The 25,032-nt window shown below is 43.7% G+C and overlaps 1 protein-coding gene across 5 annotated transcripts in view; it reads left to right on the forward strand.

The window, feature by feature from the left end:
* DMTF1 (cyclin D binding myb like transcription factor 1) overlaps positions 1-25,032 on the forward strand; it is a 514,121-nt gene that overhangs the window by 319,616 nt on the left and 169,473 nt on the right. For all 5 annotated transcript variants that reach the window (XM_085652911.1, XM_085652914.1, XM_085652913.1 and 2 more), the window contains one exon: positions 18,190-18,348. In XM_085652911.1, coding sequence (XP_085509037.1) covers positions 18,190-18,348 — 159 coding nt within the window. The remainder of the gene's footprint in view (positions 1-18,189; positions 18,349-25,032) is intronic.

Raw genomic sequence — 25,032 nt, forward strand, 5'->3', positions numbered from 1 at the left:
CTGAAAACTTGGCAGCTGTGGCCACAAACATCATTTTACATTTCTTTTCATTACATTTTAGTGAAATGATGAGAGAAATGCAAAATAGCTTCCTGGCTTTGTTTTGTGTCTAGGAACAACATGCAAGACATACCTTTTTAAACCAGAAAATCCCTGTAAAACGCTGCTTTAATTTAATGAAATAATGGGAGAAATTTCAAATGAAGTGTTAATTTGATGACATAATTAACATAAGGCTCTTAACACATCACTTTAAATGTATCCCATTTGCAAAAAAGTACCAACACCCCAGTGTAATGGCTATATTTTCTGCAGGCAATGACCAGGGAAAGTTGAGACATGAGAATCTTTGGCGTATGACCCCTTCCTTGCACAGATTTGAAAAATTTGCAAATAATTACACAAAAGTCATACAGAAATGGTATCTTAAAAAAAATAACCAACTTGTATTTCTCCAACAAGGAGAAACATTTCATCAGACCATCAACTCATATCACTGCATTGAGAGGCATTTTTAGTAGTGATAGTTCTTAAACATGAAACGGTCAGCGACTCCCACCGTCCCTTATGACAATGCTATATTAATGAACTAAGAGGGAAGTCATGTGTAATAACTTATTACTGCATGGAGCACATTTATAGTCTGCCAGGGGAGATTTTTGTGCAGTGCACACCTTGAACTCAAGCATTTCAAGGTGCCGTCATGTGTAATAATAAAGAAAAAGAAGACATGATGTTATAATTGTGGGGCACTGAAGTACTTACCTACATGGTCAGAAAGCTACGTCATGTAGCATATGTGGTTGGAATTAGGTTGTCATTCTTTTGTGGGAAGTGTTTCGTGTCATGGGTGATGACCACTGATGTGCATTTACCGTGTTATGGGATGGAACAGTGTGTTGGATGACAAGGCATGAGAGACAGAGGTTGCAATTTATTGTTTTCAGTATTCTGGTAGCTTTACAGCTCTGCAGGACCCTATACTTTCTTACGATTGTCTACTTAGCTGGTGACTGCAGAGGTCAAGATCACACAGTTTGTTGAAGAGGAAAGCCTGGATTATTGCTAGGTTTTCTGGTTTCATGTTGTGCATTGCATACACTAAATGGGTAGCTCTTTCTCTGTAGAGGCCCTTTAGTCAATTTAGCTGGGTGTGGGGGAACTCTGTGAACAATTTGCGAGTTGCTCTGCCTTTAGTAGCTCAAAATGATTTTCACTGATACGAAGTAGCTCTCACTACAGAAAAGGTTAGAAACACCTGCTCTAAAGGATAGAGAAGCCAGGTTGTTGTTATGGCTCCAGAAGAAAAGATCTAAATCGGATTCTGGATCTGATGTTGAAGAGAGTCCTGGGCCATCCTCAGCTGAGAGGAAATGTAAAAAGAGGGCTCTACCTCATTAAAGGCTGATTCTATGAGATTGAATGCAGAAAAATCCTCCTCTGCCTATAAAGCAGCCCTTAAGCTAAAAGATTCTGGCCTGAAGGAGTCTTCTGCTGATTCTCTGCCTGTCACACCTTTCAAACAGGCTTCGATGAACAAAGCTCCGTCAACAGACCCGTCATCGAGAACTTCAGCCAAATCCCCATTGGCATCTGTGGCGATGACCGCATCGACGGCGGCTGTGGTGATGGCCTCGTCGACGAATACGGTGATGACTATTTCTTCGTCGACGGCACCGACGACCACTCTGTCGACGACTGCTGGTAACGACGACGATCACGTCCAGATGTCTTCACTCTTTGACGACATCGTCGACAGATCAAAAACAGGACATTAAAAGTCTCCAGTTTATCCAAAAGTCTCCAGGTTTGACTTCTTTATCAAAGATATCACTTTTTCCTCCTTCTCACCTTCTTGATACAGAGGATTCTGGATATGTAAGTTTGTTCGGTCCAGCTTACGTCAGATTATATAGAAGGGGATTACTCCTTCATGGGTCGTCCACGAGCCCAACAATACGATTCTTTCAAAGAACACTATCTGCATGAAGCCTACGAAGAACGTCGGGAGGTAAGAAGAGATTCCATGCTGGTGCCAACCTCCCTGGTCACCGACCTTAGGCACATGCTCAACGATTTCTGGATTCTTACGCTCCAGTTCCGCTGATGCCCAGAGGTCCGGGTATTCAAGTTATTCCGCTGCCGCCAGTGGTTACTCCACCACCTGTTGCACAGGAAGAGAGACAGGCTCCTCGGTGCATTACAATTCAAGATGATTATATCGAGAGTGAAGCAGACGATCAGCCTGAAGAGGGTGAGCTCATTCAGGATCCCGACTTAGTTGGCCAGGAGCGGGATGATTACGTTGCGCCATCTTTGCTGTCGAGTTCCCCTCCAGGAGATATTTGGGGCTTCAACAAATTACTGGAAAGGTCCTCTAGAAGATTCAATTTGCCTTTGCCTGTGGTACAAACCGAATGCTTCCTTTATGATTTTAAGGATCTGGCTAAGAAATCCGTTCGATCCCTACCTATTGTGGATTATATGTGGAACGAAAGTTTGAAGATTATGAGGAATCCGGCCTCAGTTCCAGCTGTATTGCCGAGGATGGAGAAGAAATACAAAGCACCAGATTCTGCTTTGGCGTGTTTGATTGGTCATCCTCGACCGGATTCGGTAATAATGCAAGCTGCGCAGAGGCGCTCCAGGAATTTGCAATCTCCTTGCTCTGTGCCTCCAGACAGCGAAGGCAAGCTGCTTGACAGCATCGGCAGACGCTTCGCTACTATGACCACTACTTCCATCAAGGACTTTAATGCCTTAGCGATTTTGGGGCGATACAACTGTCAGTTGTGGTCAGATCTTGCACCTCTTCTCGAACATCTTCCCGAAGATAAAAAGAAGGAAGCAAAAGACCTCCTGCAGGAAGGTGCTAGAGCTTCTTCAGAAGTGATTGACTTAGCAATGGATTTGTTTTCAGACAAATGGCAGGAGCCACTGTTCTCTGTAGACAGGGCTGGCTTAGGGCGACGTCCCTCCACCCTGAAGTCAAATTGAAGGTTTTAAACATGTCCTTCGACAGGGAAAACCTGTTTGGGAAACAAATGGACGAGGAGCTACAGGGTATCAAGAAGGATACTGAGACGGCACATTCTTTAGGCACGTTTCTACAAGGGCCTTTTCAGTCCTTTTGTGGAGGTAGAGGACGAGGACAGTTCCAACAAAGATCATCCTATCAGTCATACAGATTTCAACCGTATTCTCAACAAACTTATAGACCACAGTATGGAGGACAGCAAAAACAGCATTTTCGTGCTTCCAATGTTTCGTAAAGTCAGCAATCAGCTAGACATAAGCCTTCAGCACAAGGAAAATCGCAAGACTTCTCTAGACGGCAGTGACGTTTTTCTTCTGCCAGCCACCTCATCTCAACTTCAGCCCCTGCAGTCCAATGGCAAACCATTACAAAGTTATTAAACAAATCGAGGGAGAAGAGGGCTTGAAACAATAACAATAAATTTTATCGTTATCAAGGTCCAGCATACATGCCCTAGCAATAGTGAAAACAGAAGGTATGCAGTTCCTAGTGTTAACGCAAGGTGTGACAGAATAACAAGTGGGTCGCACAGTGGTGACAGGAAACTATAGTGAGAAGCAGGAGTAAAGGTTACTCCTTATTTGGAAGAGAAGACCCTCACACACCCAACAAGCGGGTGTCTTGCTTCATCACCGGGTCTTTGCTCCTTATCGGGCCGGCAAGTGCAATGCCCGATCAGGCACCTAATAGGGCCTTCCTAGCGGAGATCTTTTATTCCAACGCCGGTGAGTGATGTGTGTGTGGGGTTGAAGAAACAGTATTAAGACATATGTGAGTGTAGGTGCAAATGGAGTTAAAGTGATTAAAACAGGGGTAGGTGATCCACTAAATAATTTTAATACAGTGTGGTCACCATCCTGGTTAAAAAATATATACAGTCTGCACATGTAACACCAATAGTTAAGTGAGTGTATGTGCTGACGTGATCAAGAGGTCAACATGTTTCTTGCCTTTGTATATAATAAACGGCAATTCATCAGGACCAGGGAATAAATGCGGCTACCTACACCTCTTTGGTGGTGCCCAATGTCTAAAAGAGACTGAGTAGTGAGCACGCATACAGCACCCTAAAAAAAGTGTGGTACCGTAGTTAAAAAGCACACCTGCGGGGAAAGAAAATAACAACAAATAAAAAAGCATAAACAACAAATAAAGTTAAAACAACGTATGCATTGCAGCTACGGTTACTTAGGACAAATAGTGGTGTCAAGCCAACCGTGGCATGCAAAGATGGTGAGCAATGTATGGAGGACTTGTAAAGAAACCAAACGCAAGTATATAAAAGAGGCACAATATCCAATAACTGATGCCAGAACCCATCAATTTATGTTAGTTAAACCAAATTATGATAGATAATTCATCCAAAGGAACTCACCCTCCTTGATTGTGTTGTATATAAGGCTGGGAGGAGTACACACTAAATTATAGTGTCCTGGGATGAGGGAAACAAAGAAAATAAATAGAACAATCACAGGTAGTAGAGCAATTGTATCCAACATCATTGGGAGTAGTCCGTGAATCGGAAATACCAGTGACACTCCAAGCTTTGCTACTCGAATAACACGTGGCAATTGACTCCGTGGTGACCGCTTGGACACCATCAGGGGGAGCTATGGCAATGAGGCTGCCAAATTACCGAGTGTGAAGCGAGGAGGAATAGTAAAATCACTAATTAAACAAGCCAGTTCCCAACATTGTGCGAGCTATAATGGATGAACACGCCCGTGATCGAGGGAACACGAGGAAGTGGGTCTGATCATGGAATTCGTGTGGTCAGCGTGGTGCGCTAATTGTCAATTGAATGCGCTCGCAGAAACCATGCAAAACAGGATGAAAAAATGGAAGCGTAACCGTCAAAGACGATGCTCACAGGGTCAGTAGTTCAGTACTCACTGTTCTGTTTACTCGATACACGCCGTCCACCTAGTGACGCGCCAGCCGCTGTAGACTGGTGGTGTCTAAACGCGCCTTGCCCGTATAACAACCCCCACCGGCAAGCTCACGCGAGAGGCAGGAGTCAGACGGGAGCGTGCTGACGCCGGGTTAGCTAGAACGCTAACAGCAAAAGAACGTACGGGGCTGCGCGTCCTGCTCGTTGTCATGGCAATATGACAATGCACGAAGGCAAACCACCGTCAATAATAGACGGCGCACACCAACACCGGCTAATGTGGCAAAGTGTAGGAGGCGCTCGGGTTAAGAAAAGAACTCCATAGGGGTCAGAGTGGCCCGCTGGGAAATTATATGAAGCAGCTGAGGAGTTCATATTAACAGTGTCCCATCATACACCAGGATACTCTTATTTACTGGCAAAAATGAAGGTATTGTTTTATGAGGGTTCATAATAACAGTGACCCATCATACACCATGATACTCTTATTTACTGGCAAAAATGAAGGTATTATTTTATGAGAGTGACAGTCAGGAGGAAGTAGTAACTCGAGGAAAGAGAACTGGTGAGATCAGGTCAGCATATTCCACGGAATGTCCTCATTAAGGCCCGTAGTGTCCGCGGCCAATCTCAGGACCCAACGTTGTTCAAGTCTGAAGAGGCTTCTCTTTGACATTTGAGGGTGTGATTCAAGGACAATCCATTTAAAAGAGTTTGGAGGATGACGTTCAAGATGATAATGGGTAGTCATTTTAGTATTGGTTTTTGCGCATCGGAAGCTACTCTTATGTTCTAACATACGAGTCTTCACTGGGCGCGTCGTCATGCCTATATAGGGAAGGCCACATGGGCATTGCATCATGTAAACACAGTTCGAAGAGTTACAGTTTGTGTGTTTGGAAATGTTCCATGTAAGACCGTTAGGCAATGTCACTTCTTTGCTGGTGAGAGTTTGGGCACACATGGAGCATGACCCACAGGGATAGTGCCCTTTGACTGGGGGAAGATCCCATAGCATTCTTTGCGAACTGTGGATCGGTTTCCTAGGTCTAGTATGGATCAGTAGATCCTTAAGGTTGCTCGTGCGCTTAAATGCAAATCTGGGGGTCTGTAAATCCAGATCGCCGGTGTTAAGAATACCCCAGTGTTTTTTAATGATGGATTTGATCCTGTTGGAGTCCGGGGTGAAGGTAGTGACACATGTGATGGACTTATCAGGTGCCTTGATGTTAATGTCCAACAAGCTCTCCCTGTTGTTGTTTCTGGCTCGTTTGCGAGCCTTTGCTACCACATGGCGAGGATAGTCTTGTTTAAGTAGATCTTCCATGAGCATACCTGATTCTTTCTGGTAATCCGTCACAGAACTGCAATTTCTCCTGATGCGCAAGAATTGCCCAAATGGCAGATTTTCCCTCAATGCTTTTGGATGAAAGCTGCTAAAGAGGAGTAGGCTATTCCTGTCGGTGGGTTTGCGGTAAAGACTCGTGGTGACCTTATTGTCATTGAGGCGGATACAAAGGTCCAAGAAGGGAACTTCTGAGTCAGAAATGGTATGTGAGAATCGCAAATAAGGGTTCAATGTGTTCATCCAGGTGCAAAATGCTCTACTACCTGTGATTGTTCTATTTATTTTCTTTGTTTCCCTCATCCCAGGACACTATAATTTAGTGTGTACTCCTCCCAGCCTTATATACAACACAACCAAGGAGGGTGAGTTCCTTTGGATGAATTATCTATTATAATTTGGTTTATCTAACATAAATTGATGGGTTCTGGCATCAGTTATTGGATATTGTGCCTCTTTTATATACTTGCGTTTGGTTTCTTTACAAGTCCTCCATACATTGCTCACCATCTTTGCATGCCACGGTTGGCTTGACACCACTATTTGTCCTAAGTAACCGTAGCTGCAATGCATACGTTGTTTTAACTTTATTTGTTGTTTATGCTTTTTTATTTGTTGTTATTTTCTTTCCCCGCAGGTGTGCTTTTTAACTACGGTACCACACTTTTTTAGGGTGCTGTATGCGTGCTCACTACTCAGTCTCTTTTAGACATTGGGCACCACCAAAGAGGTGTAGGTAGCCGCATTTATTCCCTGGTCCTGATGAATTGCCGTTTATTATATACAAAGGCAAGAAACATGTTGACCTCTTGATCACGTCAGCACATACACTCACTTAACTATTGGTGTTACATGTGCAGACTGTATATATTTTTTAACCAGGATGGTGACCACACTGTATTAAAATTATTTAGTGGATCACCTACCCCTGTTTTAATCACTTTAACTCCATTTGCACCTACACTCACATATGTCTTAATACTGTTTCTTCAACCCCACACACACATCACTCACCGGCGTTGGAATAAAAGATCTCCGCTAGGAAGGCCCTATTAGGTGCCTGATCGGGCATTGCACTTGCCGGCCCGATAAGGAGCAAAGACCCGGTGATGAAGCAAGACACCCGCTTGTTGGGTGTGTGAGGGTCTTCTTTTCCAAATAAGGAGTAACCTTTACTCCTGCTTCTCACTATAGTTTCCTGTCACCACTGTGCGACCCACTTGTTATTCTGTCACACCTTGCGTTAACACTAGGAACTGCATACCTTCTGTTTTCACAAACCATTACAAAGGACAAATGGGTACTAGACATCATGCATCGGGCCACACCCTAGAATTGTTCACAAGGCTCCTCGGAATCTGCCCTCACAGAGAATGCATCATCATCATCTTTTGTTAAAGTAAGAAATCTCGACCTTTCTAAAAAAAAAAGGGGTGATAGAAAAATTTCCTTTCAGTCACCGAGGAAAGGGCTTCTATTCCAATTTCTTCCTCGTAAAGAAAAAGTGTGGGAGATGGAAACAGGTCATGGACCTCAGACGGCTGAACAAATCAAGAAACAATAATTCAGAATGGTGTCCCTGCAAGAGATTCTCTTATTTGTGAACTGGGGAGATTTTTTAGCGTCCCTCAATCTCTTGGACGCATACTTCCACATTCCCACTCATGCGAAGCATCGCCAATTTCTGAGGTTAGAGGTGTCTGGGGGATCACTACCAGTTCAAGGTTCTGCCCTTCGGCCTTCACTCCGCTCCTAGAGTCTTCACGAAATGTATGGCTCTGGTAGCGGCTTTTCTGAGAAGGCAGGGCCACCAGGTTTATCCCTACCTGGACGATTGGCTGGTGAAAGGGCCTACGTTCCACTCAGCAAGAAAATCTATATAGGCTTGTCAACGGCTGTTCAAGTCTCTAAAAGACATCTTTCTTATCTCTCAGGCAATGAAACAGGTGCTGTCATGGTGGGAGAAAGAATGCAATATCTCTCCAGGCCTCTCGTTTCAGGCATCTCAGCCCAGTTATGTTATGACCACAGATGCCTCAATGGACGGTTGGGGAGCGCATCTCCAAGAGTTGCAAATCCATGGAAAATGGTCCGTTCAAGAAACGCAATTGCACATCAATCTCTTGGAAGTGAGGGCTGTTTTTTTGGGACTGCAGGCGTTCCTTCAGAGAATCCAAGGCTCCTCTGTTCCGGTAAGAACAGACAACACCTCAACGATGTTCTATCTAGCTAAACAAGGGAACATCAGGTCTCTCACCTTATCGGACCAAGCCAAAGAAATTTGGAGATGGCTAATTCAGCACAAGATAACGTTGCAGATAGAGCAGGTTCCGGGCGTCGACAATGAGTGGGCGGATTCTTTAAGCAGAACCAATTCCCAATGTCATGAATGGGAGTTAGTGGAAGCAGCTGCGGCGAGTTTTCAAACTATGGGGCACTCCCAAAACTGGAGTTCTTCGCGACAGCGAGCAACTAGAAGTGCGAAAGGATTGCCAGCAGGTTTCCTCAGGCTAACTCTTTGGGGAGCGCTCTGTAGGTACAGTGGACGGGGATGTTCGCCTACGCTTTCCCGCCATTTCCTCGCATCCCAAGGGTGCTGAGCAAAATGAACAAGCATTGGCATAGCCAATAGGTCTCGCCTTTGGGACCTTATAAGTGTTTAGCCTGCAACAGTTCCATAACTAAATACTTATAAGGTCCCAAAAGCGATACCTATTGGCTATGCAAAGCGGCCGTGCGGCCGCGAAAATGAAAGTGATCACGATCGTGATCACGATCAAACATCAAAGCGGCCGTGCGGCCGCGAAACCGAAAGTAATCGTGGTAAAGCACGGCGCGCGCGCCCGCGCACATGCACTGTAGCTCTAGGCTGGCCTGGTAGCATTTTTTGGAGCCCTCTCAATAAGTCTCGCCAGACCAGCGCATGCGCAGGGTCAGGCGAGACCTAAAAAGGAACTATGTCATCTCATTCTCCTAGCTCCAGCATGGCAGAGGCAGTTTTGGTTCCCAGAACTACTTCTGTGCTCAATATCTCCACACGTTCTCTTTCAACCATTGCCAAACTTGCTGGCCATGGACAACAGCCAGATTTTTATTTATCCTCAGATAAAATCTCTGAGTTTATCAGCTTGGAACCTCACCACTATGAATATACAGATCTAGACATCGCCCCAGATTGCAAGTCCATCCTTGCCACTGGTGTGTGGAAAAGGACATACATCCTTTATTCTCGACTCAGGAGCAAGTATTGCCTTACCTACTTCATTTAGCAAAGTCAAAATTGGCTCACTCATCAATCAAAGTACACCTGGCTGCAATTTACAGGTTTTGCCGAAAACCGGGGGAACTCTCGCTGTGGTCAACGAGAATTGTGAAAGAGTTTATGAATGGCCTTTTCAGAGTTTTTCCACCCTTAAAGCGCCCGGCAGGTCCATGGGAGTTAAACACAGTCCTATCTCAATTGATGAAATCGCCTTTTGAGCCGATCTACAAATCTGACTTAAAATCAGTTTCATGGAAAACGACTCTCCTATTGGCCCTCACATCGGCTATAAGAATCTGTGAGATTCAGGCCTTTACTGTGGCTGAACCTTTTCTTCAGTTCAAACAGGACAAAGTAATGTTGAGAACAAACCCTCACTTTATACCAAAGGTTCCAACTTCTTTTCACTTAAATGAGCTGGTAGTGCTCACAATGTACTTTGGAAATCCTTTAACCCCTGCCAAAAGAGGGTTGCATTCTTTGGATGTAAAGCGATGCATCAAATTCTACATCCATAGAATAAAGACTTTCAGGAAATCGGATCAGCTCTTTGTGTCTTTTGCTTCTCCAAGGAAAGGTCAGGCCCTTTCAAGGAGCAGAATTTCCTGTTTGGATCTCTTCTGCAATTGTTTTCTGCCATAACAAAGCTGGAAAACCTCTGTCTGAAAAGGTGTCTGCGCACAGGAAGATGGCAGCCTCTACACTCCTCTTTGCTGGGGTATCACTTCCAGACATTTGTAGAGCGGCAACATGGTCTAACGTGCATACGTTCACGAAGCACTATTGTATGAATTCAGCATGGAAAACTGATGAGGCGGTGGGTCAAGCGGCGGTCCTGAGACATCTGTTCACTTGAGGTTCAGTCTATTTATATCTTTTACCTCTGTTTTATTTTAATCATTTGGTTTTACAGATTTATATGTTTCTAGTCATTTATTTGGATGCCATGATGGATATAGATCTGTCATAATCTCTAGTTCCTCAGGAGCAGTACCCTCAAGATGCCCACCTTCTGGCAGCTCCTACTCTGCGCAAATATTCAACAGAGGATCAGAGTGGCCAGATGAGGGGAAGGGAATTAGTGAGGGTACTGCGGGGAGGGAGATCTGGAACAGAGAAGAGTGAACGGGTAAGGTTGATTTCTTTGACTGCACCACACTATACAACAAGTATAGTGTTTTTACCTGGAAAAAAATAAAACGCCTAAAAGGCTCAATTCCACAAACTGTTCATGAATTTAAAAGTCTCATAGGAAATCACTTCCAATGCTGCTCTTATGCTCCAGAGCCTTTAATCCATAAGTGTATATATCCAATTGTTTGGTATTCCATAAACAAGGAAAAATGACCAGAAAGTTTCAGCTTCGAGTCTAATTAACTCTGGTCTTGTGCATTGTCTTGACAATTGTGCGTGATCTTAATGTTACCTTACTCCAGATATTTTGTGCACATATTCATTGTCTTTTGCCTCAAGCTCACTTTGTATTTCAAATAGAACCCGTTATTCGTCACGTGTTTCTGCTAATATGCGCTGTTCATACTGTAATTAAATTAAACTAATAGCGATTCTGCAATATCGTAGAAAGCTGTTCTTCTACCTGGGAAGAGCCTTCCGACACCCAAGATGAATGCTCCGATCTCAGAAAATTACTGTGGAGCCGCCAGGAATATGGACCTCTCCTGATCGCTGCCAGGAACATGGACCTCTCCCGATTGCTGCCAGGAGTAATCCATGATGAAAGCATGTGTGCGGTTGCTTTTATTTGCAGCCGTACATAGTATGGCAGCCACGGGTTGACAAAAGGTCAATCAAAAAGCGTGACTGGCTGAAAAGAAAAATAAAGTAAAAGGCAAAACAAAAAATAAACAAACCAAATACTGCAACTTAGGAAACCCATTTTTCTATTTGAAACTGCCATAATTATGCTTATACATATATTGAAGTTCCTGCAGTTAGTCATTCATCTGTATTCCCTGTGCGCCATGCCTTCCATGCATGTAAGGACTATGCATATCAGCCAAGCAGTGTACTATTCTGCCCGCATCATTAGTACTGAAACGGACAGTTAGCCATCCTGATGATCTCAGTTATGTGGGGTCATGACAAGATCTAAATGTTTATGTATTTTTTTAAATGGTATGTTCATTCTCCGTGCATACGAAGGTCTTTGCCTAGTCTCAATGATTTAACAAATGGCACTGCTAACTACTCCGATACAGGCATGTGATTCTATGAAAGATTCGATACTGGCGAAAAAACAAGTTACTTACCTGTACACTGTGGTTCTCCAGTATTGATATCTTTCATAGATTCACATGCAGCCCTCCCTCCTCCCCGTCTAGGCTTGCCACTTCTTACCTCTTGCACCACTTAACCTTAGCACACTTGTGCGTGAAATCTGAGGTCTGGTGGCTCTGCTGGTGAGTTGAGGTCGAGGGCTCGTTTCTGATTGGTCGAAGTTTGAACCTACATAATGATGCTGATGAATGCTAAAGTTTTTCCTTTCCCTTTGGTGGTTTCTAATGTACTTTTATAGTACTACTTTTCTAACTACCGCACAGCTCCCACCATGATGACTGGGAAGATACAAGCATGTGAATCTATGAAAGATATCAATACTGGAGAACCTCAGTGTACAAGTAAGTAACTTGTTTTCTCCACGAATGTCTCCGGTGATGAAAACACCTTTGCACCCCGCTGCCTTGGCCCGAGGACAAGAGGACAAAAGATGTCCCCATGTCCCTGAGCATTGTGAGACCGAAGCACCCTTGTTGGTTCAGCCTGACTGGCCTCCCAGTCCCAGCTTGCAGCCTTTTTGCAACAGGGCCGTTCCACATTAAAGTGAATGTGACACTCTATGCCGTAACATACCTCTGCATCCGACACCTCAGAGCCTCCCAAGGTGATCTGCTGGTGTAGCCTTGGACCTTGCCCCATACTCACCTAAAGGTCCAGGAGTTTGGTCCAGTAAGTCGCTGTGAAGTGCTCAAATGCAGTACATGGTTTTTCCCCATAGGATAAAATTGGGCACCCGATGCTGAAAAGCACCTCTGCAACCGGCCGCCACAGTGCCGCCCGGGATAACCTTTTGGTATTGCCTTGGACCTTGCCCCATACTCACCTTAAGATTGGTCCCTTAAGTCGTTCAGTGCCCGAATGCCGTACATGTTTCCCCCCATAGGAAAACTTTACCACTTTCAAAAATTGTACTGTCAACTTTTGAAAACTGTAAAAATGTATAATTCGAAAAGTACTTACTTTAGTCCGATCTTGGTATCTAAATTCATATAAAAGTATGTATTGTTTTTATAAATTGGAGTCGGATTTCTTTTGAGTGTTATGTGTCTCACTTACTGCCTTTGTGTGTGCAATAAATGGTTAGCACTACTCTGTTACCATCACAGTGGTAGTGCTTTATGCACTCCTCCCGGTCCATAAGACTGCATTACCATGAAATGGGCTTAGGTCATGGTGTACACACATGATCCGTGTTGCCCATGCCCATTATTCATTACCATTGGTCCACATATCCATGCAGCTGGGGCGCTAAGGACAGGGGTGCAGATCTGTCAGAAAAAGGCCTATGTTGGTCCTTTACCCCAGAACACTTCCCTGAGGCAGGCAAATTTAAAATAATCACATTGGCTCATATCCTTTCTGCCTTGGGCCCTGAATACTGGGTGGTGTCCTCAGACTTGCAGGGCTGTTATTTTTATATCCCTGTCCTGCAGTCCCACAGGCCTTACCTGAGGTTCAAGATGGGCTAGGAGCCTTTTTAGTTTACTGTGCTCCCCTTTGGCATTTGCAGCGTCCTTCACGAAAGTGATAGCAGTGGTCTGCTACTGAAGGTGGGTTTGCTGCAGCTGATGGCAGGACTCCTAACGTCACTTGTGTTTACTATAAACAAGCCGATGTTCTACCTGGTTCCATCACATAGGCTTGTGTTCATCAGGGGATTCTGGACACGGTGCAATTTTCGTTTTTTCTTCCATAGCTATGATTCTGGAATATTTGGGCTATGATCCTCATATTGCACGCTTTATCCAGGAACCCAGTGAGAGTAGCTTCATGCATCCTCCTTGTCAGCAACTCCAGGTGGCATATGTCAGCCCTGTAGTGGAACCTGAATCCCCAGTGGGACCAGCATTTAGGCTACCTTTCCAACTTCATCTAGATCTCAGAGGAGACAGTCCAGGATCTGCAGAGGTGGTTGATCAATCACAATTTGCCCTGTGTGATCCCACTGAGAGATGACAGTGGTGACATGTCTATCGTTGCTGGATGGGGAGGGTCATCTGCACAAGTTGGAGATTGGCGGCCTCTGGTTTCCAATGCAAGGCCAGCCCCACATCAGCCTACTGGAGATAGGGGCCCTCCTTTTGGCTCTAAAGGCTTTCCTACCATCAATTAAGAGGAGGCTGGTGTGATTCTGACGAACCGCACTACCACCATGTGGGACTGCTACAAGCAAGGCGGAGTGGGATCCTGGACCATCTTTTTGGTTGCCAACCACCTGGCAGCGTACCTGAATGCCATATTTGAAGAACTGAGCAGGCGTCTCTTTACATTTCACATGTGGTGTCTACATTTCGAGGTGACACAGGGTGCATTTGACCAATAGGAAGACCTCTGACTAGATGATTTCACCACCATAGAGAACGTCCAGTGTCAACAATTTTGCACATTCTAGTTTCTGCAAGAGCACTCATTAGGAGACCCATTCTTGCTGAAATGGGACAAGCGGCTTCCGTGCACCTTCCTGCCACTTCCTCACTTGCCCTGAGTTCTGAAGAAGATCAAGAATGTCCGGGCATACGTCCTCTTAATTGCTCCAGATTGCGCTAGCAGAGTGTGCTACTCAGACCTCCTGAGCAGGAGCATCATTTCTCGTTGGGAGGACCTCCTGTCTCAACAACAGGAGAGGGTCAATTTACACCTTCATAAGTGAAGATTGAGTGGCAGCAATTGATTGCATTTGACTTGCTGTCTGAAGTGGTGGATGTCATCCTCACCCCCAAATGTTTCTCCACAAAATACCAGGACAAGTTTGTTAACTGATGTGATGCCTGAGATTCTAACCCCTTAAGGGTAAATCTGTTGGACAATATTTGTTTGGTCTTTAACCCGGTATGGCCTTACAGTGGCAAGTGTAAAAGGTTATTGGTCATCTCTTTTGCCCTTTTTTATTTTTCACTGTCATTGTTCAAATCACCTGTTGTGATGAGGTTTATTAAACGTTTGACACCCATGCTTCCTCCCAAACCGTATGTAATGCCTCAGTGGGACCTTAATTTGGTCTTTTATTGCCTATGTGTGTGCCCTTCAAGCTTATGTCAAGTTTTGCGCTGCATTGACTCTAAGAATTGTCTTTCTCATTGCGTTTATGTCAGCTTGTTGTGCCAGTGAACTGCAGGCATTTCCAATGCAACAACCCTACAGGAAACAGCCTTTACAGCAAGGATTTTACCGCCTTTACTACGCATTTTTTAGCATGCATATTTTTACCACGTGCATGCATTTCCAACGCATGCCTTTACCACGGATTTAAAGTAAGTTGTTGGTGTGGGGGGGGTCTATTCCCACAAATACATTGTTTTTATATATAAAAACAATGCATGGTAATGGCATGAGTTTAAAAGTATGTTTGTGGTAAAAAATGCGCGGTACAATACTACCCTACACACACCACTACTTTCTAGACAAATTGGTGCTGAGAACTCTGTCTGTTTCTTGTGATTCCCTTCCATGTTCAGCAGTCGATCACTCTACCAGTGTTCTTTGCACCCCCTCATCTTTCGTAGGAGGAGTAGAGGCTCCATAAGCTCTAACATTGATCGTATCACCAACCAGGAAGAGGACAATCCGCTTTTTGTTTGATTCTCCAGAGCAATGAAAGGGAAGGCTGTGCAGAAGATGACTCTACTAAGGTGGATAATCTTCTACATCAGTATCTGGTATGCACTGACCAAGAAGTATCCCCTGTAAGGTCTGAGTGCCCATTCCGTCAGTGCCAAGGCATCTATCACTGTGTAGGCTCAAGTGATGCCAGTCCTTGATATCTGGCAGGCTGTGACTTGGGTGTCAGTAAATAAGTCAGCAAAGCACTGCTATCTAGACACTCCGGTGCCTGCTCTGTTCTGCAAGACTTTTTTTTCGTTTCAGTCCACACCACAGACCCTCCACGTGTGGTAGGTTCTGCTTGGTATCTAGTGTAAGGTGAGGAAGTTGCAGTTAAATTGACAGAAGAAGTAGTTACTTATCATTGTGACCCTCTTTCTGGTGGATACTGTAAACCAATGGTATTCAAATAGCACTAATAAAATCAAAGCATTAAATGATGAAATCAGTCTTTGGTACCAAATGCCCATCTGGCTTCTAACCTGCGTACCTTCTCTGAATAAAAGAATTGTTTTCAGTCAGCTGCTGTGTCATGAGAAGGTTGTTTTCTGTCTAATATGGATACTGAGCTGAGAAATGTGGAGATAACGCAGAGCTCCAAGTGCCCATGTCCTTCACTGAAGATGTTTGCAGTACACTGCTCGCTCGACTCTCCCAGCAAAATGCTGATAATGTCTCTCCCCGAAGATGTGCTATTCGATTTACATTCCCTTTTCTGATTACTATAGAAAGACTAGACATTGTGATAAATTATGTAAATTGCAAGAATTACCTATGAATTCTGTTGCACATTTAATAAAATACACCACAGATTATAAATCAAATTAATACATGTATATGCGCAATTTGTGCACCATCACCTATACGAAAGAAAGCAGTATATGATATTCATGTGCAGGTTAATACATATTAACATTTATAAATGACAGAAGGTGCATTTTGAGTGTTTTTTACCAGGTAATAATGTTCAAACTGATGTCCTCTAGGAGGTTTGTTGTGCAGACTTTTTTTTTAAGCATACTTTATTGATTTTCTCAATGTATAGTGCCTCATAAAATTCTTGATACATAAGGTACGCATTTAACCCCACAGGAGGCGAAGTAAAGTGAGCTTCTCCATGCGTACAATTTACAAACCTAATAGAATCTATAAGCTGGACTATATGATGTTATTCCGCAAACAGACTCATACCATTACAACAAATTTTTCACCACGCAATATCAATGACCCCGCAAGATATTACAACACATCCAATACAACAAAATTTGCATGTATACTATTAAAAGTACATTTACCCCGCAATTTAAACACCGCATGGGAGTACAATGTAAAATAAATGTGTAAATATGTTCAAATTAAAAAATTAGACACTGCACAACCTTACCCCTACCCCCAGCCCAGTCTCTACACTGAAACACTACCCTGCACGACTCCCCGACACTACCCTAAAACACTACCCTACACAAACACCACAACACTACCCTAAACCCTAAAACACTACCCCCAGCACGACCCCCACTCCATACACTCGAACACTACCCTGCGCGACCCCGACACTACCCTAAAACACTACCCTACACTACACAAACACCACAACACTACCCTTAACCCTAATACACTACCCCCTGCACAACCCTGCCCCTACCCCCAATACCGTCCCTACACTGAAACACCACCCTGCACAACCCCCAACACTACCCTAAACCCTAAAACACTACCCTACACTACACAAACACCACAACACTACCCTAAAACACTACCCCAGCATGACCCTCCCCGACCCACACTCTTCTCCTTCAACTGAGACACTACCCTGCACGCCCCCCTGACTTTTCCATAAACCCTAAAAAAGTAACCCCCATCCCAGCCCCAATCCCCCTTACCACTCTCTCATTGTGGTTCCTCTCTCCTGGTTCCTTTGTAGTCTGAGGGGCGGTGCACGTCGTTGTGAGGAAACAGAAGAACCTCAGTTTCCTCACAACGAGGTGGATCGTCATTACATCGCATGCACTGTAAAAGCGCATGCGATGTAATGACATGCGGAGTAATGGTATGCGGGGTAGGTGCAACATGCGGAGTGATGGTATGCAGGGTGAAAGTTTTAGTTGTGAAGTATATTGACCATAAGCTGATGTGGCATTTTATAGTTTAGTACGCACTGCGTGCTATGTATCCGATGCTGGCAGATAGTCAACAATAACAGTGAAACCGTTAAACTACCCCAACCCACCCTCCCCCTTCTGGCTCACCCCAAGATTGGCCCACACAGGCCCAGAATACAACTCTGTCTGGATGGTATCTTCGTGCTAAGTCATTACGGTTTGTTGTGCAGGCTTAAGGAGAAAAGTAGCCATTGATCCCATCATTCCAGGTTCATTGATTAAAATTATTGCAGTGATAGGGAAGACATTTGGATTTCTTGGCACATTTATTTGAAGAATGGACAGAATTCATTGTGCACTGTCAAAATGTCTCTTAGTTGGTATCATCAGGGATGTCACTGTGTATTCATAATAATGTGAGAGCCGTAGACAGTGGTTCAGATCACAAGGAGTTTGAGCTAAAATAACAATAAAAATCCACCTTCACAGTTTTGTAATCTTGGGAGACCTACTCATTGATTGTGTATCCATGCAAACATTCCCACACTCTGCTTCTTTGAGAGTTGCTTATGTAGAGCTTTCAGTCTTCATATATGTGATGTATGTTTTTTCACTTGTAAGCAAAGTTTAAACAAAACCATTTTTTGTTTTTAGTCTATACATCTGCAGCCTACTACAACCCCGGGCACTTTTTTACTTCGGTCAAACTCAAGCGAAGGCATTCCTTTAACTCTAACCACCAGTCCTACAATGAGTTTAACTTCCACTGCTTCTCCAGCCTCCTCGGATCAGGTCTCAGTGCATTCCTTATCTGTGAGTATTTTGTTTACACCTGTCCTGGAAGTTGAAATACACATGGTTTCTTTAAAATATAGTTTTATAAAACCCATGTTTTCATCTAAAATATGAATTGGTTTGTGATTCTGCCAATAGAAATTTCCATTTTATTTGTGTGGTCCTTTTCATGACTTCTCATGTTTCCTCTCCACAAAAGCTTTGTACTTGTTTGTTTTTGCTGGTTAACGAATCCTTCGAAGATGTAATCCTGAAACTTGTTTTTCCTGTGTGGAAAATGTAATGTGTTACTTATATTTTGCATTATTGTTAGGATAATGCGGAGGTTTTCATGCTTTCTACATATAATTCAATTTTAAAACATGTGGCTCTCCTAACTTGCTTGGTATTAATCTCCTTGTAGTAAGCACTATAAGCTGCTCTTTCAATAAAGTAAAATGTTTGAGGCACAACAAACATTCTGCATCGTAGGATCTTCATTGATAGTCATAAACTCTAGAATAATTCCGGACACTGTGTGTGTGATTCCATTAATAAATACAGGGTGTCCGTGTCTATACATTCATATAATTTATAGCACCTGTTATGAGCCTCTCAAAGGTGATTCATTTTTCCTGAGTGTAGGTTTTATTATTTTAAAAAAACACCCATTTCAAGCCTGAATTGCACCATCTTAGTTGCAAAAGAGGTTGAAATTGTACAACATGTAGAAACAAATGCACCCTGATGGGCGCTGTTGAAAGCTATGAAAAGTTATCTTAACGATTACTTGAGCTTCCTCAAACCATGATGCTCTGAACTGGCTGTTGCCACACAGAGTAAGGTTTTTTTCTGGCTCCTGTGAGTAGGTTTTCGGAGCACACCTCTGTTTAATGACAGAATCTCATCCTTGCAGTTTTTTTTTCTAGTCCAAATCCCTTCTCTGCTTTGAGAAGTACCCTTCATGTGCAAGGAAAAAGGCAATCTCAGAGCCACACAAGGTCTGTGTAGTATGGTTTGCGGCTCCAAATTCTGTGAAAAACAGAAAATGTCAAAGAGGGCATTAAAAGATATTGTGGGCATGGGTTGCAAAGGGTTGTTCCAGGATATGAGAGCAGAAGAGGGCAGGAAAAAAGATGATGAAGGAAATCTCCTCTCATGCGCTCTCTGAAAGCAATATGGCCCTGAAAAGGTCTCCCTGTGGAGGAGATCAAGGGACAAAAAGCAAGGCGGATAACATCATTGATGTCAGCGTTCCCAACATCGCTCAAGATCGCGGTCAAGACTAACCTTATTGATGCCAAGGGCTTCAGTGCCCACATGCATGCCTTCTAAGGTGGCTTCAAAATATTCGACTGACTGTCATCACAAGGACCAATAGCATCGGCTGTCCAAAGATGGGGCGATGTCGAAGGGTTTTCAGATGATTACGACAAAATCACAATCAACATCACGAGGACACAATGGTCAACGTCGACAAAACCATCATCCCTGTCAGTGTCTAAGAGAAAGTACTGCCTTTATCATTATCAAAGAAACAACGGTGTAAAAAATCACCCTCTTTGTCGACGTCCAGAAGAGCCAGAACTGTTATTTCACCATCTCCATCAATATCCATGATGACTTCAGGCTCCCCATCTCTGTAAGCAATTTCAGTATGTCCATCAAAGTTTCTGCACTTGCTGAGGCTTACATCAGCTTGCCAGACTCTGATAGTACCAGAGAGAAATCATGGAAAGCACAAGGGTTTTCTCAGATGATTTGCAAATCATCTGCAACAAGATAAATGAAAGTTCTCTGGTTGCCAACCGGGTGATCGACGCAACTGTTTCTGCTGAATTGGCTTCCATTCCCTTTTGCCATAGGTTTACATGGCGTAGACTTATTACTTTGAAGCCAGAAGTACAGCTGAGGGTTATGAATCTTCCTTTTTCAGGGTCATCTCTGTTTGGTCATCATATCGATGATGAAATGGTTAAAATGAAGAGTGAAGCAGAGACCCTCAAGACAGTGGGATTGGAAGAAAATAAATTTCATACAGCAGTATAAGGCTACAAATTGCAGATGCTATGAATGGAAGACCCTGCAACAATATCTGAAAGGCCAGAGATAACGGTATCAAAGATGTTCATCCAAACCGTAGACAACCTAAAACCAACAACCCCCAGAGGAAGACATTCTTCATGGGTCAGAAAATGACCATTCTAATTCCTCCCCCTCTCTCTGTTTCTATTGCAATTAGGGGGGCAGTTTATTAGTATCAGAAAAGGTTGACTGCAATCACAAGAGACAAATGGGCGTTAAAGATAGTAGCTCATGGATAGATTTTACGTTTAAAGGACATTCTACTGCCAGTCACTCCAAAACAGTCATCACAGCACCTCAATTTAATTCTTGAATGGAGAAATAATGGATTCTACTTTTGAAAAAGGCAATAGAGCTGGTTCTACACAAAGAGGCCTAATTATTCAGGTATATTCTGGTGCAAAAGAAAAGTTTAAAAAAATCTAATAAATCAAAAGAGATACATTTCAAATGCTTGCCCTTCATCATAACTATTAGTTTTATGCAATAGACCTTCAAGATGCGTAGTTTCACATCCCAGTAGTTCCACAGCACTGGAAAGATTAGTGGTTGGGGAAGATCAGTACCAAGACAGAATACTACCATTTGGTCTGAAATTGTCACCACACCTTCTCAAAAACTATGGCAGTGAAAGCAGCCTCGATGGCTGGCTTCTGAAGGCCAACACTCTCAAAAAGTGACATAAGACCTCAAGGTAACATGCATGCTGTAGCTCAAATTATGGCTTCAATTCAGTCTTAAGAAATCTCTCTTCAGTCCCTTACTAAGCAGAGCTATAGACCCCATAAAAGGAAAGGTGTTTTCTTTGGGCGAGAGAATGTCCTCTATACTGGACAAACTCCATTTACTATTGAGAGCCAGAATAATATCATCGCTCCTTGGCTCTGTGGCATCTTGTATTCACATTGGCCTACAGATGAGGCCTCTGCATCTGTGTCTGAAGGAACAATGGTGTCAAAAGATGGGCAATTGGTAAGGCCATCTGATGCTCACCACAGCATCAATTCAGTCTCCAGAATGGTGGTGCAGTAGTCCAAATCTTCTGGAAGGAGTCCTCTTACAGAAAGAATCCCCTCTACAAACAATGGTCTCAGATGCATTTTACACATGATGGGGTGCCCACGTAAATCATTTATCAGTTCAGGGACAGTGGACAGAATGGAAGAGAGCATATCATATAAATCTTCTCGCGGATAGAGCAGTCCATCTCACCCTAAAAGTAATCCTTCCTTTCCTGCACAAGACGACAACAATCAGGATTCAGACAGACAAGACCACCACTATACAAAATATCTACATGCAATGAGGCACCACATCTCGACCTCAAAAATAGAAAGCTGAGTTGATTTAGTATTGGGCTGTAGCCAGCGATCTCTCTATAAGTATGATCCACTTCCCAGGGACAATGAACCAACAAGCAGACTTTCTCAGCCGTTATTATATATTTATTTAAAAATATGCATCTTTATTGCATTTTTGGACTTTGTAACTACAGAGGTCATCCGGAAAAATATACATACTAGTACATATCTACACTGTGAATGAGTACATATAGTGGAGGTGCATATCAGAAACATGAGTAATGAATATATGTGTATATATAACCCGGGGCGGCGCTCTCACTGGCAAGCATTGGCTTCATCTCCGGTTGGTGATCCCGGACCAGCATGACAGACTGCATTCGGCGGGATTCCCCGGGGCGGGATTCCCCGGGGCTGCACTATCACCGTCAAGCAGAGGCTCCATCTACCCCTCCGAAACCAAAGAGTCGAAAAGACACACCGGCGGCACCACCCCTCGCCCAGTGCCCTCGAACACCGAGCCGGACTTCTCCTCTCTTTGCAGCCGACTGGAGGCACAGGAGATCCGTTGCTCCCACATCCGTCGTGCAGCTGTCTATTAGCAGTGAGCCCCAGGTAGAGGCTCTGACCCAGGCTGCGCCGGCTCCCCCAGGAGGCTTTAACTGGCCCGAGGACACTTTACACTAACGGCGCCCCTAATCTGCACCAGGATTGTCGGAAAGGCTCCGCATCACCACATGGGGAGCCTGCGGTCCTGAGGAGGAGCATGAGAACACCCGGCTCAGCGAGGATGGCCCGAGGACGCCTTACAATACCGGCGCCCTCTAATCAGCTCCAAAACCTCTCTGAAAGGCTCCGCATCACCGCATGGGTAGATTGTGGTCCTACGGAGGAGCGAAGAAACACCCGGCTCAGCGAGGACGGAGCCGCATCTACGAGACTCCAGGGGTGGGAGGAGCAGGTGATAGACCCAGATCGCCTTCTGGCTTTGTTCGTATTTTCGCGCAGCATGTGCCTGGGAGGGCCAACTTTACCATACACGCCGAGTGTGCAGCATCTCCCATTCCCCTTCTTGTGTCCACGTGTGTTTGCTTTATTGCCCCGGCCATTTTGAACAAAAGAGCTGCTCCCTCTTATTGCCTCGGCTCCAGTTCCTCCAAAATGGTGACTAACTGGAAGGGACAATAGAAAAAGGACTGTAAACATCTTTCCAAAATGGTGACTAAAGGGAAGTGAAAAGAGAAAGAGGTCAGAGCAACAGAAACAGACAAAGGCCTACTGCTATAAGAGGAGCTAACTGGAAGGGACAATAGAAAAAGGACTACAAAAATCTTTCCAAAATGGTGACTAACTGGAAGTGAAAATAGAAAGAGGTCTGAGCAACAGAAACAGACAAAGGCCTACTGCTACATAAGGAGCTAACATCACCAAAACGGCGGCCATCTTAAAATGACTCCCAATAGCCTCAAAGGAAGGAAGTGTGGATTTTAAGATAGCATAACTGAGTACCTCTTCGCACGTCCTAATCAAGTGTCACCCAATTAATTAAATAATTGTTATTCTCCAATGGGAATATTACACAAATGATCACGAAATAAGGAATTAAAGGACAACAAGACATTAACAGGAACCACAGCAAGACTCAGGAAGCTTAAGGATACATCGTAGTGGGTCATAGGGAAATAAAGGAGAGTAAAGAGACCAACAGGAACCACCCAGAAGCACTACATATCCCCATCAGTAACTATGGCCGGAACCAATTTAAAATCAGCAGGTAATAATTCTTACGTAATAAAGTACTCTACTAACCTATCTAAAAATGCTGACAAAAAATTCAAACACAACCTAATTAGGAAAAACCCAGACACACTGATCTCTGACCCCTCCTTTAATCTAAAAAAAGGCATTATAGCGAATGATTTGATTTTCTTCACCAGAAAAAACTCTAAATGGCACACTGTCATTATGGAGATGCTCAACATAAAAAATATAAGCAATATCCCACATGGTATTAAACTACTGATAATCCCGTCACCAAGACTAAGGACAGAACTATGTATAACTATATACAAGAACTATATTGTGCTTATACAAGCAGCCAACAACAAATTAAAAAAAGTTTGACAACCTGTTTTCAACCTTAAAAGAGTGTGTAGATAACACAAGATATCAACAACACTTATCCACACATACAGTCACCCTATCTACCACTAACACAACCCCCATAGACGTCATAATCCCTAGAGACCCCCAACAGCCACAATCTACACTGGGATCATAAAACACAACTTTGCTAAGAGACACCCCTAACGGGAACTATACAGAGATAGGAGATGAACCTCTATTAGACACTAATATCGCCCTTATGCATGTACATCGGGAAAAATCAGTACCTATACCCCACTATATGATTACTCCTACACATAGACCACTTAATGGGAACCCCCATACAGCATCAAAGAGTAGGGAAGCTAACACCCCTTCCATACCCCTCCCCTCAACAGTACAAATAGCATCTGCGTCATTACGAAACTCATATCCCCCGAGTTTGATATGAAGTACACAAGACAAAGAGAACACATCTCACAACATACATAGAGGAGACGTAGACACCCGAACTAATGACAGAAAAAGGAATACTGAAAAAGTCACGGATCTAAAGCACTGGGGCACAAAGAAAACTCGAAATAGGCAAATACGCACTTCTAGTATATCATCACACAGTCGGAAAGAAATAGAAACTCGTCAAATACAAACAGGCAATATGTCACAGGACATGCTAAATGCACTACAAGTTATGGAAAAAAAATACTAGAAATCACTGTAAGCACTCACTGGAAAGTTGAGCTCATCCAAAAATTAGTGCATAATCTAATAGGAAAGATTAGAAGGACGGCCGTGCCAGTCTCAAATAGGCACAATAGACCATACAAAAACCTTAAATATCTATCAGATGAGGAAACCCAATCCCTACTCCGTTCATGAGTCTACAGACAGTAGCATAGGTGAGGAAATTAGATTAGTCCCGATTGATGCAAATAGAACATCCTGGCCTAAGAACAGAAAACCCAGCCTTGAGAACCTAAAACAAGTCCAACACTCAAGAGCAGAACTCTGATATCTCAGGGAAACCACTGCTATGCCTACTGCTCAACTGTCGTTCCGCAGCAGAACATGCATCAGACATTGCTGCCCTCATCATTTATCAGGAGATCGATGTAACAATTTTAACAGAAACATGGCTCACGGAATCTTCTTCCCCGTTCATGGATCTTCTGGTGCCTCCTCATTATACCATTGTGAGGTTAGACAGACTAAAAAAGACAGGAGGTGGTAT

The sequence above is a fragment of the Triturus cristatus genome, chromosome 4_1, assembly GCF_964204655.1.
Source record: "Triturus cristatus chromosome 4_1, aTriCri1.1, whole genome shotgun sequence".
Classification (NCBI taxonomy): Eukaryota; Metazoa; Chordata; class Amphibia; order Caudata; family Salamandridae; genus Triturus; species Triturus cristatus.